General features: G+C 39.1%; 1 protein-coding gene and 1 long non-coding RNA gene across 9 annotated transcripts in view; one reads left to right on the forward strand and one right to left on the reverse strand.

The window, feature by feature from the left end:
• Positions 1 to 4582: 4582 nt before the first annotated feature.
• Positions 4583 to 21098, forward strand: LOC124418337. The gene is made up of 3 exons (XR_006938637.1): positions 4583 to 4630; positions 7721 to 7847; positions 16738 to 21098. It is a non-coding gene; the product is annotated as an uncharacterized LOC124418337 (long non-coding RNA).
• STEAP4 (STEAP4 metalloreductase) overlaps positions 11213 to 21466 on the reverse strand; it is a 35734-nt gene continuing 25480 nt past the window's right edge. For 4 of the 8 annotated variants that reach the window (XM_025148413.2, XM_025148414.2, XM_046938337.1 and 1 more), the window contains 5 exons: positions 18814 to 18890; positions 16085 to 16540; positions 14247 to 14774; positions 13426 to 13590; positions 11213 to 12429 (listed from right to left, as the gene is read on the reverse strand). In XM_025148413.2, coding sequence (XP_025004181.2) covers positions 12160 to 12429; positions 13426 to 13590; positions 14247 to 14774; positions 16085 to 16540 — 1419 coding nt within the window. In that variant the 5' untranslated portion in view covers positions 18814 to 18890 and the 3' untranslated portion in view covers positions 11213 to 12159. The remainder of the gene's footprint in view (positions 12430 to 13425; positions 13591 to 14246; positions 14775 to 16084; positions 16541 to 18813; positions 18891 to 21466) is intronic. The other 4 variants (XM_015281970.3, XM_025148415.2, XM_040693155.2 and 1 more) reach the window with 1 other exon arrangement.

Raw genomic sequence — 21466 nt, forward strand, 5'->3', positions numbered from 1 at the left:
AATCCAACCTTTTTTCCCCCCTTTTCATTACATTTTCTGTTTTGGCTGCACAGTGGCTTGGTTTTAATACATGAACTGAAACATTATTTAGTTTTGTAAAATTTCCAGCAGCTGGGACTTGAAAGTACTGGCTTGCTCTCAGGTAGCTTGAACTCATTTCTGCCACTTTTATGGATGTAAACCTACGCATCAGGGCTTAGCTGTGCATTAGTTATGCAAAAAATCAGTACGGTGCTGTTCTCCCTGCCATGTTACACACTGAGCTCAGTTTCTCCAAGTGCTCACATATGAGGATTTAGGAATCTTGAGTCCTGGTGCTAGACTGAACATGAGCCAGCAGTGTGCTCAGGTGGCCAAGAAGGCCAATGGCATCCTGGCTTGTATCAGAAATAGTGTGGCCAGTAGGAACAGGGAAGTAATTATCCCCCTGTACTCAGCACTGATGAGGCCGCACCTTGAATACTGTGTCCAGTTTTGGGCCCCTCACTGTAAGAAAGACATCGAGGCCCTGGAGCGTGTCCAGAGGAGGGCAACAAAGCTGGTGAGGGGTCTGGAGCACAGGCCTTATGAAGAGCAGCTGAAGGAGCTGGGATTGTTCAGTCTAGAGAAGAGGAGGCTCAGGGAAGACCTTATTGCTCTCTATAACTACCTGAAGGGAGGTTATAGTGAGCTGGGGGTCAGCCTCTTCTCTTGTGTGACTATTGATAGGACTAGAGGGAATGGCTTCAAGCTGCGCCAGGGAAGATTCAGGCTGGACGTTAGGAAATACTACTTCTCTGAAAGGGTGGTCAGACACCGGAATGGGCTGCCCAGAGAGGTGGTGGAGTCACCGAACCTGGTGGTGTTCAAAGAGCGTTTGGATGTTGTGTTGAGGGACATGGTTTAGCGAGAACCATTGGTGAAGGGCAAATGGTTGGACTGGATGATCCTGTGGGTCTTTTCCAACCTTAGCGATTCTATGATTCTCTGATTCTATGAAATATTGCTAGGGGTTAAAAAAAAGCGCACAGCTGGTCAATCAACCATGGAGAAGTACTTCAGGACACAAAACCAGCATGTGGAACATCAAAATGGTATTTCAGGTGTTGTGATCCAATAGGTCCCTGGTGCTCATTGGTGCTCCCATTCTGAACTCTTAGTAACTTTCTTGACAATCTGTGCTGATAATGTTTATTCTCTCCATGTCTACTGCTTGACTAGAGTTGACATCACTGTAGCATTACCAGAATTCATCTTCATCTGCTGATCTGTGATTTCCATAATCGATGAGACTGGCGAAATTACTGGGGGAATGCCTTGGGCTGGTTTGCTGCAGCACTAATGCATGTGTGACTCACACAGGAGAAGTGGCATGCAAATAACAAATTCTGGGAGAGCAGGGCTTATTATTTATTTATCTGTTTGCTTAATTTAAGGGCAAAGCATGAATGCTGTGCCCCACTACCATGAATGTTGCAACAGACCTGGGGAAATCACCAGTTTCAGCATGCTTGGCATGAAAATGTGCCGCACCCTGCGGAAAAAGAGTCACATTTCTGATCTTGATGTCCCTTCTTGGTGCATGTTTTGGTTACTATTGCTGTTACTACACAGAGTGTATGTCAAAAATTCCTCAAGTATTGCAAAACACATCGCCAAGTGGCCAGCATAAGATGTATTTTCTGTTCCTGTCACAAGATTTTGTCATACTTTTGAGTCCACTTCTAAAGTGCAAATATTTTTCCACCTGCTGTGGCTTCTATAAGTATTTTTTTCTCAAAATATCAATTCCATATATATATATATATATATATAATTTTTATTTTTATTTTTTAATGACCAGTCAATTTAAGGAATTGGTTCATTTAAGGAATCAGACTATTGCTGTCCCAGAGGATGCCCACCAGGTGTCACACTGGTACTACCAACACGGGTGCATCGGCCCATCCTTGCGCTTGGTGGCTTTTTAACCTATAGCTGCTTTTCTCCATGTAAACTCACAAATGTAAGCTCAGCCAAAGAAACAGAACCCTCCCGGGCTGGCAGTCAGGCACTTTCTACTTGGGACTCAGTCCTGATCCACAATATTCCTCGGTAGTTTTTCTGAGCCATTCTTTGTGCCAAACTCTTTGTAAATATCTAACAATGGTTTAGGAGTTTATATGTAGGCTGATACGTTTATTTCTGGGTAAAAACAACAACAAAAAACACCTTATACAGTTGTATGCATATTTCTTTAAAAAGCTGATCTGAAGCTTTTGGCCAGTATCTAAATATTTGAGTATGACAATTTTAAATAACTAGTTGGGTTAGGCAGTGTGATTTCTAAAATTAGTTGTAGCTTTTAAGATTTTATCTTTATGAAAAATGTTTTGATGCCCACAGAAGAGGGGAGAGTCTGACGCTTAAAGAAAACTGTTTTGCTGTCTTTTAGATAAAATACATCACAGGGAACTTTTCTCCTCTGGAAATAAGAACGTGATAAATAACATTTTAGATATTATATAAAAACATATCAGTATTTGATTCATTGAGCTTGAGGACGTGCTACTATGAGTATCAGGACAGCTGATACCATACAGGATATTCTTGAATCTGTCAGATGTCTTGCACACTTTTCTTCCTTGTCATATTGATGCTTCTTTCTTGTCCAGTTCTTCTGTAGCTGAGTCCTCTTATATTTTGTTAATATATACATTAGAGATGATTGTTTCTTTTCCTTTTATGTGCTAGATGCACAGAAGTAAAATGATTAGAATTTGCAGGGAAATAAAATCATAGTTCTACATCTTAAAAATAATCTACTTATCTTGTTTGAAAGTATGAATAGGGCTTAAGAGACAGCAAAGAGAGTGGCTTGGCTTCAGAAAGTTTAGGCTTCTTTCATGAAAAACCTCCAAGACTTTATATCTTTTTTGCTTTTTTGACAGCTGTCTATTGTCATTAACAACAATCCGTATCTTTATACAATCTACCTGATCCAGGAACCTTTACAGATGCTCTTTTGTATTTGTGTTGTGCATCGATGTGTGACAGCCAGGAATGAATTGGCCTTGACCCATCCAAGAGCACTGTTTGCCAAGTTCGCAGCAAAGCTTTCTGATTCCTTTCTATTTTCTCTGAGTAAAAGAGCAATCAGTTGGTGGCAGTGGATACCAAAAAAAAAAAAAAAAAAAAAAAAAAGCATCTTTGAAGTTTACAGCTGCTCTCAGGTATAGCAATCCAGACCGGGCAATCTTTACAGATGGGCTCCCATGGCTGGCTAAAGCTCTGGTGATGTCAGCAGAGCTGTTGCTAACCACAATCATCTCCACACTCCTCTGGATTAGGGTATTTGTCAAACTCTGTAAGGATGTTCCCCTCTTCTCTATCTGCTTTTATCCACAGGGTTTGTGCTTGTGTTCATTTCTTTCTTTCTTATTTTCTCATCACCTTTTATAATAGCTAGTACCCAGTATGGCTTTTTGAGGATTTAGCTAAATATAAACACCTCTAAGTCTAACAAGGCAAAGCATTGTCAGCCCTTAGATACAAGCTTGATTCAATCAAAATGAGTGTCTTCACCATGATCTACAGTGGAAAACAAGGGAAAAATTGAATAGTGGGGAAAAAAAACAAAACTGTAAAAGCTATGGTATAATAAAAATAGTAAAATACAAAATATTCAGGGCAGAGCCAATGCCATAGTAGTTCTGACTACTGATTTTGTCTTGCTTCAAACATTTCTTACCTCTTTACTTCCTTGTAAACAGACATATCAAGACATTTTAAGCCCCTGGCTATTTCTACCTGTTTGATTTGTAAAATCTTTAGGTAGAACTTCCATAGCTAGACTAATTGCAGCATGAATATTCAGTAGAAGTAATCTTATGTAAGCATTTATTACATCCAAGGTTTGGATTTAAGGCATTCAGACTGTGTTAGTGTGACTCTCAGCTCCTGTACTGTGATTCCTGTAGTTTGCTTCTTCTGCCACAGATAGGAGATTAAATTTGTTTTTTTCTTACAATGTATTTATTAAGAACTAAACATCTCTACTTCAGAAGCTGTTGTCACTGTGTTTTCTACTGGAAAATATTTTTACTGTTTTTCCTGACTCGTTTCTGACAGAAACAGTGCTTGGACTGATCATTAGAACTTCTTTCCAGATAGCTAAAGGGAAAATCCCTGACTCCATTTACACAAACTCTGTGCTTGTGCCAGAGTGACCTACTTAACAAATTCTTCCTTTTTTTTTTTTTCCTTTTCTTTTTTCTTTTTTTTTTTTCTTGTAAGTGTGTGGAGAAAGAAACAGGAGATGAAACAGCATGATCATTTTTTTCATTTATCTGTTTTCAGGAACTCGGAAGAGTAAACAAATGGTATGCAAGTAGTGCTGCTCATTTGCTCATTCTGACATTTCAAAAAGAAACAAGCATTAGATGATGCTGTGAAAGGTGTAGTGGAAATGCTAAGTCACAGCTTGAACCAGTGATTGAGCACCTGGTGGGAAGGCAGGGCCAGTCCAGGGGAGCTCAGGTGTATGCAATGCATCTGAGTGACTGGAAGGGGTGCAGCCAGGATCCACCCCTTCCTAGACCTCATTTAAGGGTTGGCAGTGGATGTAAGTGTGTTTTGCTGGAGATCCCTGCCTACTGGAGGTCTTCCAAAGGTAAGCAGTTTGTTTCTTTCTGTGGCTGCTGCATTTGGGCTCATCCTCATTTGCTGCAGCTGAAGACCTTGCTGCCACACTATTAAGGCTGTATTTTCTTTTACATTTTAGCATTACAATAGGGAACAATATTTCATCCAGTGCTGGTGCCCCTATGCTAAATTTGGTGATTTAGGCTTGACCAAAGCATCTATGCCAGCACTTACTTTCAACCCAGTGTTTGTAAGAGACAGTGAATCCACTTGTGCTAAAGAATACTTATTTGATAACACGAGGCTAATTATCCTCACTGTTTCTTATTTTCCAGGCACAACCAGAAGATTTTTAGTCTGAATTCATAGGGTTTTAACTCCAATATTTTTTTGTTGTGTCTTTCTCAAGCTGGGATAATGATATTTAATACTGGTACTTTTTCTCTCTAATGTTCCTAATACTTCTCCCAACCTGACCACTTAGAGCTTATTAGTCTTCGTGATCTTTTCTTTGGAAAGAGAATAATAAAATCATAGAATATAAGGGTATAAAGAATATAATGATCCATGCATATTATTAAGGTAAAAGGTGTGGCCTCGCTGTTTATCTTAGAATTAAAGCTGAGTAAATGCCACCAGGTTTGGAATGCCTTTTCAAATGTAGTTATCTTATACCAGATTACCTTTTGAATTCCAGTGAGTAAGGTGTCCCATTCACCTTCTTTTATAATTGCTGCTACCTTAGATTGCATTCCTAACTGTGCTTAGATACAACTAAGAGCCAAGGAAACATCATCTTGCACTACACCAAGTGCATCTGCAATCAACTGGTCGTCCCTTTTATTAATTCTTCCCTACTGAGGCATTATATTAGATAAGAGCCCTTGGTTAGATCCCTGTGCTGGTAGAGAAGACTGCAGTGAATGTTACAACATGTGTAAATCATTCGTGGCTGCACTTAACATATTTACAAGTATTTCAGCATCTATGATAATTAAGGCTCCCGGTCCTGTTCCTATGATAGTGGTCACATCTCTCCTTCTTTGTCTCAGGGAGATGAAGGTTCACCCAAGTAATGTTGTTAATCAGACTGCACAGTACAAACTTAGGAAAGACAAGCAGGTTGGCTTGATTGCAGAGATACTAGTTTACATCAATTATTTTACTCATTTAAGAGACTGTGATGGATTAAATAACACTCATTGTGGGCCTGTATTTCTGATTGCATATGGTCCAATTTCACTACTTTTTGGAGGTGGGGTAGGGGCAGGTAAACTGACTTTTTCTTTTCTTTTTTTTTTTTTTTTTCCTTTTCCTGGAGTATTAGCAAAAGCTCCTTGTCTATCCAGGTCAGTCTTCCCTGTTGGCTCATCTTACAGCACAGGAGAACAGTCTGTCCTTGTGCTTCTATGATTTTCTTATTAAGGAATGTCCAGCCTGCCTGGACCCCTTTGCCCTTTAGGCCTAGCTCACAACTCTCAACCATTGTCCTAAACTGTTGAAAGTCTTCCCTCTGGAAATCCAGGGTAGCAGTTTAGCTGACCTCCTGTCTGACTCATTTGCAACACTGAGCTATACAACACTGAAACACTCCCTAACATAGAGAGCCACCCCACAGCTCCTCCTTCCTTGTCCATCTCTTCTAAAGAGCTTATAGCTCTCCATTTCTGTATTCTGGTCATGTGAGTGATCCCTCCATGTTTTGGTGACAGTGACTAATTCATAGTTCTGCTTCACAATGGCTTGTAGTACCTCCTATTTGTTGCTCGTGCTGCATGCATTGGTGTAGATGGCTATTGGTCTCACCCCTAATCCTGGCATACTGCTGCTAGATTCAGCTCTAGTGAGCCTGGTTTTATCACATTCCCTCTTCAAATCTAGTTTAAAGCCTTCTTGATGAGCCCTGCCAGCTCCTGGGCTAGGATCCTTTTACCACCTTAGAGGCAGATGGACCCTGAATAAACTGTCCCAATGATGGTGGGGGTGGGAGGGGACAATTTCCTCTGATGGCATTAGCCTATTAGCTATGTGTTAACCAGGTGGATTTTCCCACTTCTCTCAGCATCTTTCCCTCCTGCTGAAGGGATCAAGGAAGAAACCACCTGAGCTTCAGTCCTTCAAGTAGCTGCCTCAATGCTCTGAAGTCCCTTTTGATAGCCCTTGGGTTTCTACCCATGACCTCATTGTTGCTGACCTGAACTACCAGAAGTGGGTAATAACCAGAGGGCCACGGCAGACTTGAGAGCTTCCTAGTAATAATGCCTCTGACCTGAGCCCCAGGGAGGCAGCAGACTTCCCTGCACATAGAGTCTGGTCAGCATGTAGGGCCCTCTGTTCCCCTCAGAAGAGTCATCTATGATAATTGCACTTCTTTTATTCTTGACAGAGACAGTCTTGAGGTGTGGGAGTAGCTGACTTACCACAACTCAAAGTTGTAATGGAGCTGCGTGTTTCCTTATGTGTGGTTTTTGGAAATAAGTGCAGCAGCATCAAATGTCAGATACTGAACCTGGGAAGAATTAATCAAGTTTCTTTGCTTGTGGCCTCTGAGTAGAGTGCTTTAAATTGATATGCAGTTTTAAACCAAGTTAAAGATGCTTAAGTGTGCTTGTGCTTTTGTCTGAAGCTTATGTGATGCTCCTTGTATGCTTCTCACACTTGCTGCTCTGTTAAACAGTGCCAGAGTTGCATATGTTTGTATAGCTTCTGGTTTTTTCAGTAGTTTCATAAAAGACAAGCTGCTTTTTTCCACTTTGCTGGCTACTGGATTATGAAATTTGTTTGAATAATGACCTGGGAATGTTGTATTGCATCCACCCTTAACATTTTTTTTTGTTAAATGAGTTCATTTCCCGTGGTCAAACTTAAAGGATTTTTCCATGTTCTTACTTCCTTTAGTTGTAAGTGAATCTGCCTCATAGTCTTCAGTGTTGTTTTCACAATGTGATACATTCCACAACATTGCAAACATTGAGTAATTTCCCTTCTTGCTACCTCTTAAAACAATAAGATCATGTTAGATTGTACCCCTATACCCCATCCCCAGTTCCCTGTGGATTGCTTGGACATGGTTCATAGCTGTTTCTAACACCCTCTCTGTGAACTATTTTCATTGCAGTGGTTTCCTTGTTCAGGGTGATGGCATGCCATCATTGTTCTTATGCAATGGCCTTCTACAGATCTGGATTCACTGACACAATGGCTAGAATGCACAGTTCACCAAATCTCTTCTGCCCTCGCTCCTGGTAAGGATATCTGGGGTAATATAACTTGCACTTCTCTTCAGCAGTGGTTTTGTTTGACTTCTCTGGTTATAAATATAGAGCTGCAACTAATTCCTGAGAAACTAGAAACCAGTTTATCTGATATTAGTTCTCCATCTGAATTTACCAGCATAAGCTACTAGCAACATAGTCCTGCAAGTAATCTGCAACTGTTTTCATGGAGTTATTAATGTTTTTAATTGCCATTTGTTGGCTCCTGAGAAATTATGTTCAAGCTTAGATTATTCCTAGTGGCTGTTAAGATTTGTAGTTCTTTAATTTTTGGGACTTAAGTTTTTTATTACAAATGAAAGTTTAGTAGTTGTATGTTGAAACTTCGTCCTCATGAAGACACTTAAGTTTGTGGTTATACTTCCACACATGCTGTAGGACCAGATGTGATTTACACTTCTCCATATTTATATATGAAAATGCATTTTTTTCTTACACCTGAATTTCTTCTTGGGGTGAAACATGTTTTGCACATGCACTGTTATGGACACTTCAGGGAAATCCTGAATTGTGATGCCTGAATACTACACAAAAGGTTCAGGCTATGCATGTTTATGTATAATCTACATTGAAGTGAGGATAATCAGCTGTCAAAATAATTTGCCAAAAGTTTTGGTGAATTTTATAATTTTTAAATCAATTCAGTGGATGTTTTAGGAATATCTTTTAATTCAGGAGTTTTCAGCTGGTTTTTATGGATTACCTGCCAACAGTCACAAATGGTAGCTGGGATAAAAATGTGTGTTGTCAGGAAGCTTAAACTTTGCAGGAATCTGCATTACTAATGGTAATGTTGTGGGGGTCTGTGAACTGAAAAATATGACAACTCCTGATAATCCAGAAAGGAATTAATTCAGACAGCGTCTATAGCCTGTGTTCTGCAGAGAGAATAGCTGATCACAAGGTTGCCTTCTGGCTCTCTATTATGTAAAGCTCCTTGTAATTAGAGAACTATCCTCAGCTTCAGGAAACCTTTGTCTAATTCCTTTCCTTGCCTCTGACTTCCCATGTGAATGTGTGTGTCAGTGACACAGAATCATTAAAGGAACTTGTGTCTGTGAAGGCAGTTAATATGAATCTGAGGATCAACTTCCCTGTAAAAGACAGGGAAGTCTTGAGTTTGCCAAGAAATGCCAGTATTTGTGTTTAAAGTGGAGATACTAGAGGGCGTTCTGTGGGGCTTTCAGCAATGCTTAGGTATTCAGTGCTGTCCCCAAAGCCAGTGTAGAGCTGCACAAGCACCTTGATCTTTCTCTGGTTTTTGTAACTGGACAAGAAATATCTCTTAGGTCTGAGCACAGTTGAGATTGCAACAGCCTAGAGTACCCAATGGCACTCAGCAGACTTGATAGTAAAACAGTTCCAAAGCTTCTGTAGTGGGACTGAAGGTTTGACCTTTATTTAGACTTATCCAAGTAAGGAAATAGTTGGATCCTGGTAGTTCAATATCCAGCGATATCTGTGTTGTTAGCTACGTCCCTTGGGGCTACTGCATATCTGACATCACATTACTTCAGGCGTAAGTAAATCTGATTAATTAAAATACCATCTTTTCACTAATAAGTGCATTTAGGGGTTTGAAATGGATATTGAAATCAGGAAGTTAAATTAGTAGCATTATATGTTATGTAGAGTTCTAAAAGTCATACAATATCTATGTACTCTGCATCAAAATAAAACATTCTTGTGCAGTGAAATCCAAATTTAGCTATCAGGACCATATCCATGTGACTTCTTGCTAAAAAAAGCTGCAGCTTATATCTTCTAAATGTTGATTTTAATTTAGAAGTGGAGTTGGGAGTCACTGTTTTATTCCTACAGAAATTCTTACAACTGAGTTATGTACATACACACAAAGGCTCTTCTTTGTTTCTGGAAACCATATTGAAAATATCCTTTCTAAAGTGTGTTTCATAACCCATCTAATGTCCTTTCTAACCAGGCTTTGTTGGTATGTTAAAAATATATCTCTGAAGTTCAGCCTAGAAAAATGTATAGAGGATATAAACACTTTTCATAACATTGGCTATTGTTTTCAAAATATTGCCACTGAATAATTTTACAGTATCATGTAAAAATGCTGCAGAACTGTTCTCTGCAATGTTCAAGGAATAAATATATAAATTTCTGAAGCAAATACTTTCCAGCTGCCCAAGAGTAATGTGGAGTCCCTCACTTAGGCTGGAATAACAAGTGCTGCTGTGGATCTGATCTGTTATTATTTACTGAAATCAACAAAGAGCCCACTGCTACCTTCAAAGGAGAGAGTTCTGGGTGAGCTCTTGAGAGCTGTTTCATGCATCTATGCAAACAAATAGCATTGTCTGCTTGGTCTGTACACAACAGGTATTGGCATTTCATTCTTGGAGCAAACAGCAAACTGTACCTCTCTGCTTGACATTTTCAGTAAACTTGGGCCTAAGTTTTAGCCATACAAAGCAACCTGCTATCAGTCCTTGAAGTCTTTTTTTTTCTTTTTTGTATGAGCTGGAGCCCTGTGTCCAAGAGCTAGAATTTAGTAGTGAGTAAGTGTACAGACTGTATTCAGTCAGGCCATGGTTACCTTGCACTGGTTTTCTGTGGGAGTAAAGCAGACCTGACTCAGCCTCTTAATACAGGGCACTCAGAAATACAAAGAATCATTCTTTGATAGAGAAGGTGCCAGAGCATTGGCAATGTTTGTGTTTCATAAAGCATGACTTTTTAAATGTGTTACTTGCCATGGCTGTTGCAAATTAAATGCCAACCCACAGGCTCAGCTGTGGGAGAGAGAAAAGGGTGGCTTTTTTAGGGTTTCTGCCTACACAGATACAGATCTAAGTCCTGTAACAGGTAATCATAAAAGCAAACTTTATGCATCTTGGAGTGGTTACTATTAATATTAATCTGAAGTATGTCACTGAAAGTAGAATATAGTCCCCAGTGTCAAGTCTAGGTATTCAGGCTGCTACTATGTATTTGATTTTTTTGTCTTGCTTTCTCATCTACTCACACAAACACTAACACTGTCTCCTTTTCTGTCTTTTTTTTAATTTCATTTCTCTCTCCACTTCTGCCTCTGTCTCCTCTTTCTGAGGGAGTTTAAAGTGGTGGTATAGGTATCCCTATCTTCAGGCCCTTACAGCCCATGGCAGTTTTGTACTCCAGTAACTAAGCAAATATCTGTATATGTAAGTATCCAAGGAGCAAAAATGGGAGAAAGTAAGCAACTATCTAAAGACAGGATCCGATTTTATTTCTTCCCCCAAGGCCTTCCAATGCTAATGTGCAACTAAGCATACCAGCAGCTGCATTATAGCAAAATAGGTTCCAGAAATAATAACAGAATGCAGAACTGTAAAGAATTTTCTTTATTGAGATTAAAGTATATGCATTTCAATAGACTATTTATAAATTGCATCCAAAGAATTTCAGAAAAATCAACAATCTATTCTTCATGATATATAATTATGACATGCAATATAAACTCCTAATAAAACAGTATTTTTCATCAGCTCCTTTCCTTACAGCTCACCGCTTATACAAAAAATCGCCAACTACTGTGTGCAAGTACTTGCAGAGAAGCTTAGGCTGGTGAGCACATCTCATGTCTTTTTGACATTTTGGTCTCTCTATCCCCTTGCCACCTGAGTTTCTGCAGTACAGCACGAGTTCAGCAATCCTTGGCAGATACACTTTGAACATTAGAGTGCCACAAACCAAGCAAATATTATTCAACTATTTCTAAGGTATGAGTATAGATCTCTTTAGTCAGATGTTAATGGAGGACAAGATAATGTTGGGAAGGTGAAAGCTTTCCCTAGGTTAATGCCTGTCCTGTGCCTGCTCTACAGCCTTCAGAGGTGGAAACAGGGTGTTTATACATGTATGCACATCTGTGCAAGAGTGTGCAGATCTAAGCCCCAGTGGGCAGAACAGTGAAGAGGAGCAGATGCCATCTAACATGAGAGGTTCCTCTGATTCTGGCCAGCACTGGAGGTCTTGAGTTACTGATACGTTGAGCACCACTTCTCTCATACTCTTGTCAGAAATGGAGGGTGAATAGGGGGAGTACATGGAGGAAAAGGCTTATACCTTTGTGAAAGTATGTCTGGGGTGCAGGACCTCAGGGGCTTGTTTGATTTGAATTTTAAGCTTGTCACTGGGATTGCTTTACTTCAGTCAGAGCTTGGGCAGGCCAAGCTTTTCACTTTTTCTATCTCCGGATAAAGGAAGATAGGGAGTTTGTTTTGCCTTCAATTTTTTTTTTGTTGTTTCTTTTTAACAATACAGGTTAGTCTAATTACACAGCAGACTTGTTGATAACGTAGTTTGACTGTTCTGAGTATTGGGGATTCCTCTCCCAGCCCTGTCGAATTCGTGTTAGTTGTTTGTCTAGACAAGGAAGTATGAGCACAAATTTGACAACCAGTACAATGCATGGAATAATGAGAGAGAGCATATAGGCATTTGGAAGATACCATCTGTATGCTGATGGACTTAGGAACCGCTTTCCACCATAAACCAGTGTGTGTGCGGTGCATAAAATCAATGTCAGATATCCCAGTTTGGACTAGGGAAGAACAAAGAAGAGAAAGAATTAGAGGTTAGAATACCAAATTGAACCAGAACAAATGCAAATTACAGTGCACAGCAAACTTCATGGAATGTGCCAAGTTTGGGACTAAATGAGTCTACTGCAATGAAAATGATTTATATAAGATTTCTTATTGTTTTTTTAATAAAAACTTAGTCAAATGGATCTCCAGTGCATGATTTTTTTTTCCCCCTCATCAACAACCTCGATAATTTTTCCCACACATTGCCTAATGTTGCCATATTTGTGAAAATGCAGAGAAAAGTCTACAATTCATTTGGGAGATCCAAGCCTTTTATATGCTATAGTGTTAATCTACCCAGAACTATACTGTGCAAGTTTTTTTACCTAAATAAAACACTGATAGTAGTTTCCCTTGCCAGCCCTGTTCCTGCAGAGGCACTGCAACACCAACCTTCTTCCTGATGTGGGGTCAAGACGATGGTGTTAACAGAGGTAGCTTTATTAAAGGCACAGCAAATGTTAGAGCCTGCAGAAACTGCAGACTCTCTTTAGATGCTTGCTGTTGAAAGGACTGGAGTGATAAAGTCAGTTTTCAGAATCACGTTAACTGAATTATCTTGTGAACCAACAAAATTAGGCCAATAAATGGCTAAAATATTTTGTGACTGCATAATTTGGCAGTCATTAACTCCACAATGTCATTTTTCCATTTGTCAGTTAGCAGTTTAGGTCTTCCCAATTTTATGTTGTTGGTGTAATAATACCAGTTGTTCCATAGGTAGCCATCAGGGAGGTTGTGTTTTTTTACATGTGGGCTGTATAGTCATGTACATACATAAATATGTATTAATCAGGTGATGGAGAATAATACAGATGTGACATTTAGAGTTAATAATGGAGGAAAGACCTAAGTCACTAGTAAATCCTTCTGTGGTCATAGTTTATAAAAGAATAGGGAAGTTTCCAACTGAGAAAAGTATTTTTTTTTTGAGAAAATCTTTTTCTTACCTGTACAAATCGAAATTCTCTCCAGTTGACATTGTTGCTGACGGAAGGCAAGGAAGTTATTCCAAGAAGAACAAATAAAAGGAATCCTAAAATCCCCAAAGCCAAATAAGAGTCGCTAAGCCAGCCATTTGTGTTGTCAAATGGAGTAGTTTTATTGTTCAGTGCCTGAAGAAAAGAATGCCAGATATATCTTAGTGTTAGCGGTTTTAGAATCAATATAAAAAAAATATATCCTTTAAGGTAACTAGAGGATAAATATTACGCATTAACTATCTGAAAAGGATTGGATATTTACTTTGGCTACTGAAAAAGCAAGGGTGGCATTATGTAGGTTCTGTGTACCTATAATTGTGGTACTTATCTATTGTAGACCTACTGTAGGACAGGTATGCAATTGTTTGTTGTTGAATAAGGTCAGGAACTCAAAATATGTGCTTATCCCTGTTCGTTGCAGGGCAGTTGGATTAGATGACCTGTAAAAATCCTTTCCAATACAAACTATTATTTGATTCTATGATTCATAAAGTTATATGGAGAAATAGAGAAATGTTTCTTTAAATTATTTTTTATGTATTTCTTGATTATTTCATTAATATGTAAACTACCTAGGAGGAAGATTGATACCAGAAATTCCCACAGCTCAGCTTAATATCAACAACCTTTGGATTTATCCATGGTTAAAATGAGCATAGAAACTAGGAAAATAACCTCATTAAAAAGAACAGTGGACTGTCCACGTGAACTTTTAAAGCTCAGCATCCCTGGTAATATTAGTAACAGGGCGAGAGGGAAAGAAGACATAGAGCAAGGAAAAAAATTACCTGTGAGATGGTTCTGTCCTCAATTCTCCATCTTACATAGTAGCGAATTGGGATAACAAGAGTATAAATAACGTGCAGCGAAGCAAATGCCAAGGCTACTAGTCCAAGTTGTTTCCTACACAGCATCCACTTGTCCAGCCAGTCTGGGAAACGGCTGTATTTGGTACCTCTGTATAACTGAATAATTGCAGCAAGTATACCAGGGAGATAAACCAAGGCAAGAAGGACGAGTGCAATTATAGGGCAGATCCGATTTGGAATGGAAATTGCAAGAAAAAATGAATAATCCTTATTTTCATAAACGTAAGGGTAAATTACGTCACGAACCAAACAGTAGAAGAAGAAGAATGCAGTTAGGCCAAGGGACAAAAAGATGGGAATCTTCCACATTGGAAAGAGCTGTAGAGGGTAATTTTCTATTTCCCGAGCAGCCAAGAGAGATCCTTGATCTAACGGTGTGAGTCCCAGTGCACGAATAATATCCATTACCATTTGCTTAGCTTCTGTGTCATCTCCACAGACAAACACCTGCAGCCAAAAACAAGCAGAGGTTTTGTTTTGACAGACTTTTGTGACATTTTCAACTGCATTTCTGCCTAGGTATGGACAACATGAGCACAAGCTTCCAGGCTCCTTATTACCTTACTTGTTAGCCTTAATCTATATAGATAAAATTGTCTTATAGGTAATTTCTTGATCAACAGTCTTAAGAATATCAATTTTTTCTTTGGTGAAAGACATTGCTTCAAGTGGCAAAACTTTGTATATGATAAGAACAAAATATAAGGGTATAAATCTTTGCTTAGAGCACTTGAATTTCAGCACACTCCTTTGGAGATCCTGTCTGCAGTTTGTAAACACAAGGTTTTGTAACAGTAAGTAGGAACAATATTTCCATTGCCATACAATGGTCTATAAGGACTTCAGGGAACTGGGGGTAGACAAAATTCAAGTATAATTTCTGTCATTAAAGTTAATATTCCTTCCCATATCTAGTACAAGTGTGAAGAAACTTTTTTTTCTATGAGTCTGAATAGTAATACTCCCTTCGGAATAGGCAGAAAGTGGGCAACTTCTGCTGTCGTTTATCTAAGTATAATGAAGTTTTCAGATGCCTAGGCTTGTAAATCTTTGGTTTTTAGTTTAGGTGAAACCACTTCTATCAGCAGAAAGCAAAGTTAACAATACTTTGAAGAGTTGCCTGGCACAGTGCCTTGTGCAAGGGCACTGTGCCTCAGAATAGCTGAAAACAGGTTTCAGCTGCTCTTTTTCTTTCTCTTCTGCGAAGATGCTCTATTGTTTCCTATGACCAGCTTGCCTGTGACTAAGGAGCTTGTTAACATGGTTTGCACACGTTGTTTTTGTGTTAGACTTTCATGGTGATGGATTCTGATTTAGAAAACTATTAATTTCTTCACCATCCAGCTAATTTATCCCATTGCTTATACTCATTTTATTGCCCCATTATATCCCTTACATCCCTTGTTTGGCACTCTTAGGTGAACAAGCGACACAGCCCTCATTTCCTCCTGATTTACTGCTTCTCTGTTTTTGTAGCTGTGCTTTCTTTCTCTCTTTTTTTTTTCCTTGCTTCTGTAATGTCTCCTAACAGCTTTCTGCATTCTGAGGCAAGCTATCAATATTCCTTGTCATGTCATATTTGAATCCCAAAGTAAATTTTAGCTCACATTTAATTTGAGATTTGCAATTACAGTGAAAATTCCATCTCAGCCTTGTCTGAGTCATATGTCCCAAGTGTGTGTTTTGTCTAACTGTTAAAAGCCTGTATGTTACTTCATAACTCTATGAAATAGCAAACTCCTGCAGTTCAGTCTTACCTGCCGACTTGCATCCAGGGTGCCCGACTGCAGAGCCCAGGCAGACACGGTGTTAAAGGCTTTCACAACCCTAGCACTGGGCACCAGCTGAGCCAGGTACTTTGCATTGGATTCAGGATACTGGTTTATTTTTAAGTTGTTGCTTATGTCCACCAACACTTTTCCACGGAGTGTCTCCTCCAGTGATGCAAGGAAGTCGTAATGTTGCCTCTGGATTGCTATAATAATGATGGCAGCTTTCTGTGCTGCCTCAGCATGGTTCAGCACCTCTGCATCCTTGGGAATCAGGCTGGATGGCCATGGGCTCCGGCTTCCAAACACAACAGGGTAACCAGACTGAATCAGTTTATGGCCCAGAGCTCTTCCAAAATCTCCCGTTCCAAATATACACACTGTCTCTCTTTTGTTAGATGTTTTGGGAACCAAAGCCATTATGTTGGAAGAATTTTTATTCATCTATTAAAAAAAAAAAAAGGAACAAACTAAGTAAAACATTGATCTCTTGAGAGTGAAAGGTTAATTTTGGTTCTGGCTGAACAAAATAAATATCTGAAAGTTTTCTTGATTCTTAATCTGTACAGTTTCTATAAAGTGAATTCTGGATATTCAGCTCTCCATCTCTGACAACACCCTCCTTTCTGTTCATCTTTCAGATTTTAACATTCAGCTGAAGTATTGCAGTTTTCCATTCTCAAAGGAAAAGCAGGAGGAAAGGGTATGGGACCACCATGAGCAAGGGTTGCATGTGTTTCAGGACCACCTCTGTTTCCTTATGCTGTAGAAAAGCATTAAAGATGAGCGTGACCCTAATCAGATTAGAACCTGGACAGTCTTTTTGTAAAACACTTGAAGTGGTGTACAAGCTAGCTACAAAACTATGTTGTCTGCAGTACTTCCTTAATATGCCCATTTAATGCCAATTTGGTTTATTATTGTTCAGTTTCCTGAAGAATATCCTATGAAGCGTTTGGATAGTGGAACGAGTATATTTCATGTTGAACATATGTTACTCACAATGAAATTCTCTTTGAGATTTTAATCTGTCCTCCTTTATCACAGTACCTGGAAGATTCAAAGGCTTTAATGTATTATCCATGCCATAGCAGCGTGTATGCTCCGTACTTAGAGTGAGACCCATGACCCAAATGCAGAATGAAACAGGGCTGCTCCAAAGGTTTTCTGGTAGATCCATATGCTGTTGCCCTCACTTCACAAAAGGTGACCTGAGGTCAGAAAACCTGAGGCCTTAAGGAAGATCTCCAACAGGAGATCTTGTGCAACCCCTCTCTCCAAACAGCTACTAATTTAGTACTTGGAACAGCCATGTTATTTTGCAGGAGCCCTAATTTAAGGCTTTCACAGCATCTCAGGTAAGTGGCTTAATTAAAGCTGTGGGAATAACTGATTTTCCAATTTGTAGGACAGAATTGCACAAAATAGTCAGCTACACCCAAAACAATTGCTCTGCTATGGCTGTTTATTAACACTTTGCTTACGTTCCTATGTAAAGCCCTATTCAGAATGAAACTGACACTTAAAATATAGAGATCATACTCTTCTTTTTTCTTTCTTTTTTTTTCCCAGTGTTCTTTTACACATTTCAAACTCATTCTCTGAGGGCTCTGTTACTGTCCCATGAGGCTCCAATGGGAGGAAAGCTTTTTGTGAATAGTCTGTATTTCAAAAATGAACAGAAGAGTTATGTATGTAATATTAATAAATGGTTCGACTCAGTACCTAATGGTACTCAAGCTTCCTTTCTCAAATTTTCCTTTTAGCAAAGTGGGCCTCTATTCAAAATGAAAAATAAGACTAATAAAAAAACCAAAATGTTTGTAATACGTGGTTGTCCAGCTGAAAACTTCTGTGTTTGCCCTCAAGAAATTAAGTTCTTGCTGAATGAAATATGCAAACCATTTTCTTCACCAGAGTAAGACCGGACAAGAGAAACTCAGCAAACCAACCATCTCAAATGGGTTTTATCAGGTAATATATTTGGTATATTTGCCACCAAGAAACACTGAGCATCTCATTTGCTAGTGAACACTGAACTTGCTGGGAAAAAGAAGGAAAAAAAGGAGATGAAAAGTAAAACTAATGTAAAGAACCATTTTTTTTGTCTGTACAGCTTCTTGGAGCCCTATCTAAAATATGAAGGGACTTGTACAAGGCAGTCAATATTATTCCATAAGGAGCTGAAGAGAGTTAAAGCTGTCTTTATTGCTAGTGGCCTAATTTAATTTAATACCACTTTTAACAGGAAAGACAGTTTGCTTGAATCAACTAAACAGAACTTCCTTATTTTCTTATTAAGAATTACTTATTATAGGGATGCCCATTGCTGTTGTGATAGTGCACATTATATATTAGAAATAAACTGGTCATGAACAATTTTCTTAACAAATAAGGTATATTGTAAAACAGATGTTAATTGAATTGTGCATCTGCTATATCAGAAAATGACGTGTAAGACAAAGGAATTTTGCTTTTAAATCCCAGGCTGTCTGGATTATGCCTCCTTCTAACAAATAAGGATTTAAAGTCAATTTTCTCAGTTGAATTGTTTTTTTTTTCCCTTCTTTCAAACATGTCTTTGTGCCAACTGGCTGTCGTTAAACTGAAAAGGTTGTGGGCACTGCAGTTGACTTCTGGAGATTAATTCAGGCAGTAGACTGTACAGATAAAATTTGGGCTTTGCAGTGTATTTGAACAAAATGAACAAAATGTACCTTTGCTCTGATGGCAACTCAGTGGGTGTAAAGTTGAAACAAGGAAAATGGCCTTATAGAGTCCGTTGCAGTGATCGCTGCAATGAGAGAAGATATTTGTTTGCTATAGAAAAAGGCTTTCTATTGTCCTACACCAGTGTGAAAGACCTGATGAAGTACATCATAAAGGACATAGGGCCTGGCTGGTGTCAGAGACAAGGTTCCAAAGGCTGACACTGGGTCTTGTTAAGCAGCTGATGGCAGCAGGGTTTACTTTATGTGCCCACATGCTGGGCACTCTCAAAGCACTGGAGGAAACAGAAACACCAGTAAAGAAACAAATGACTATCCTTTGTTCTTTCACATATGTACCCAAATATTATCTGAGAAAAATCAGAGCTTTGTGGAGCTCTGTATTCGCATATAATACTTTTGCTTATGTCCATCCTCCTAACATTGGTAAGCTGGTGATGCTTTTTGTTATTTCAACGATAGTCCATGTAAGCTTCATACTGACAACTGTGTCCTTTCTTTTCTACGTTGTTGTATTTTTATACAGTGAATTAGCCTACTTTTAGGGAAAATGGTGATAACCTCTGATCTGATTGTCACTTGGTCAGTAATGACAGAAGGAAGCACTGGAAGAACAGAAGATGCAAAAACCATCATTAAATACTGTGTAAACACTTGGGGAACTGAATCAAGATACAGATAAGATTTCTTCCAGCATTTATATATAAATACCTACGCAGGAATTTGAATGAATACAAGAATGTTGCTTTATAGAGGGAGAAGAAGGAGGGATTTCCTAGCAGAATCATTGCTGCAGATGAAACAGTGCCAAAAGTGGAAAGGCAGATGTGGGACTGAGACAGGCAGGGATGGAGAATGGAAAGATCAGACAGATGTAACATGAAATGGCAGACAGGAGATCAATGGAATGATTCAAAAGGTTGAGTGACAAGATGAAAGGAACAGGAAAGAGAAATTTTACTATTTACATTTTAAAAAGAAGCAAACCAAATAGCTCTGGCAGTGATTTTGAGATTATCTAGCCCATCTCCCTCCCTAAGGCAGGATGAACTACATTTAAACCAAGCCTGACAGATGCTTGTCTAACCTATTTGTGGATCTGGCAGTCTCCCTTGCTTTCTGCTGTCTCACTGGTCATACTACAAGGCAGACTTTCTTCTGTTCAATCTGTATTGCCTCCTCCATTCTACATGTGGGTGTCAATTTGTTCCCCTTCTCATTTCAGAAGCCTTTGTTGGACATGAAAGCTGTTACCATTTCACCCTTCTCTTCTCTAGATGAAACAACACCAGATCCTTCCCTGCACCTCATGCTTCTGAGAGTGGGGATCCTCCTAGGCTAAACTCTTCCAACTGTTAATTAGAAGTATGGTGCTAAAGCTGGATGCAGTACTCTCACTGAGATCTCACCAGCTGGAAAGGATTACTTCACTTGCCTCATAGACAACACATCATCCTGCTGACACATCTGTCTTATTCACAGTGCAGCTGATTCACAGTCAGCTTGGGATGGCTATATGTACTTTAGCAAGCACTGTGTGGCAACAGGAAGGAAAGCATAGGGTGAAACAGCTGGTACTGAGCATATGGTCACACTGCCTGCGCACAAGATTTCCACCTTGGAGCAGGCTTGGTCTAGCATTGCAGCCTGAATGCCCATTAGCAGTTGCAGTGTGCTGGGGTGCACCCAAAGCATATAATCTGGCTCAGTCTTTGTGGGAAGGAATCATCTTGTTCCATATGCTCCAAGAAAACAAAGCTTGATAATTAGTGATTTGCTTCAACAATGCACTTCTGATCAGAACTGAAATACTAGTGTACTGCATCCTGCAACATCCCATTTTTTAATGGTGAGCTGCTTCAAAGCCAATAGCTCCATCTTCAATATGTACAGTTCTTTTCTGACTCTGAGCTGTACTGTGCTCTAGTCCCTGTTAAATAGCACCATATTTTTTTAGTCTGTAACTTCAATTTGTCAAGATCATTTTGATTTCTAAGGCTGTCCTCTAACATGCTTGCAGGCTTTTTCAACTTTGTCAGATTGTCAGCTTTAATAAGCATACTGTCTATTCCAGCATCCATGCCATTTAATAAAGTTCCAGAATAGGACTTTAGCCAGGAGAGACCCCTAGTATGTCTGCAGTAAATGTAGCCTTCTATTTTGACAGTGATTAACAAAGAGACAGAAAACGCCTCTTCCACTCTTCCTACAGAACCCAACCTTATATTAGTTCAATCAAGCTGCATTTCCCTCGTATGCTCATGAAAATGTTCTCTAACATATCGTACTAAAATCTTCATTCATCTCAAGCTGCATAGCCTTTGTGATTCACCAGACCTGGTATGATCTTATAAAAGATCAGCTGGGTTTGGAATGCTTTCTTCTTGATGAATAAGAGTCTGTAATTTATTTTTATTTTTTTAAATTCTATTTGAGAATTGTACTTAAATGAATTGGTCCAGAATTCTGCACCTCCTCTTTCTATTTACTTTTCGGGATAGCTGTTATTCCTGTGATCCCAGGCTTTGAAAGTTTTACCTCTTCCATGCAGTTCTTAAAGGTAGTTATTAATGGCTGTGGAAATGCTTCAGTTATTCCCTGAACAATTTAAGGCAAATTCCATCAGCCTCATTGATCCCAA

The sequence above is a fragment of the Gallus gallus genome, chromosome 2 (genome assembly GCF_016699485.2).
Source record: "Gallus gallus isolate bGalGal1 chromosome 2, bGalGal1.mat.broiler.GRCg7b, whole genome shotgun sequence".
NCBI lineage: Eukaryota > Metazoa > Chordata > Aves > Galliformes > Phasianidae > Gallus > Gallus gallus.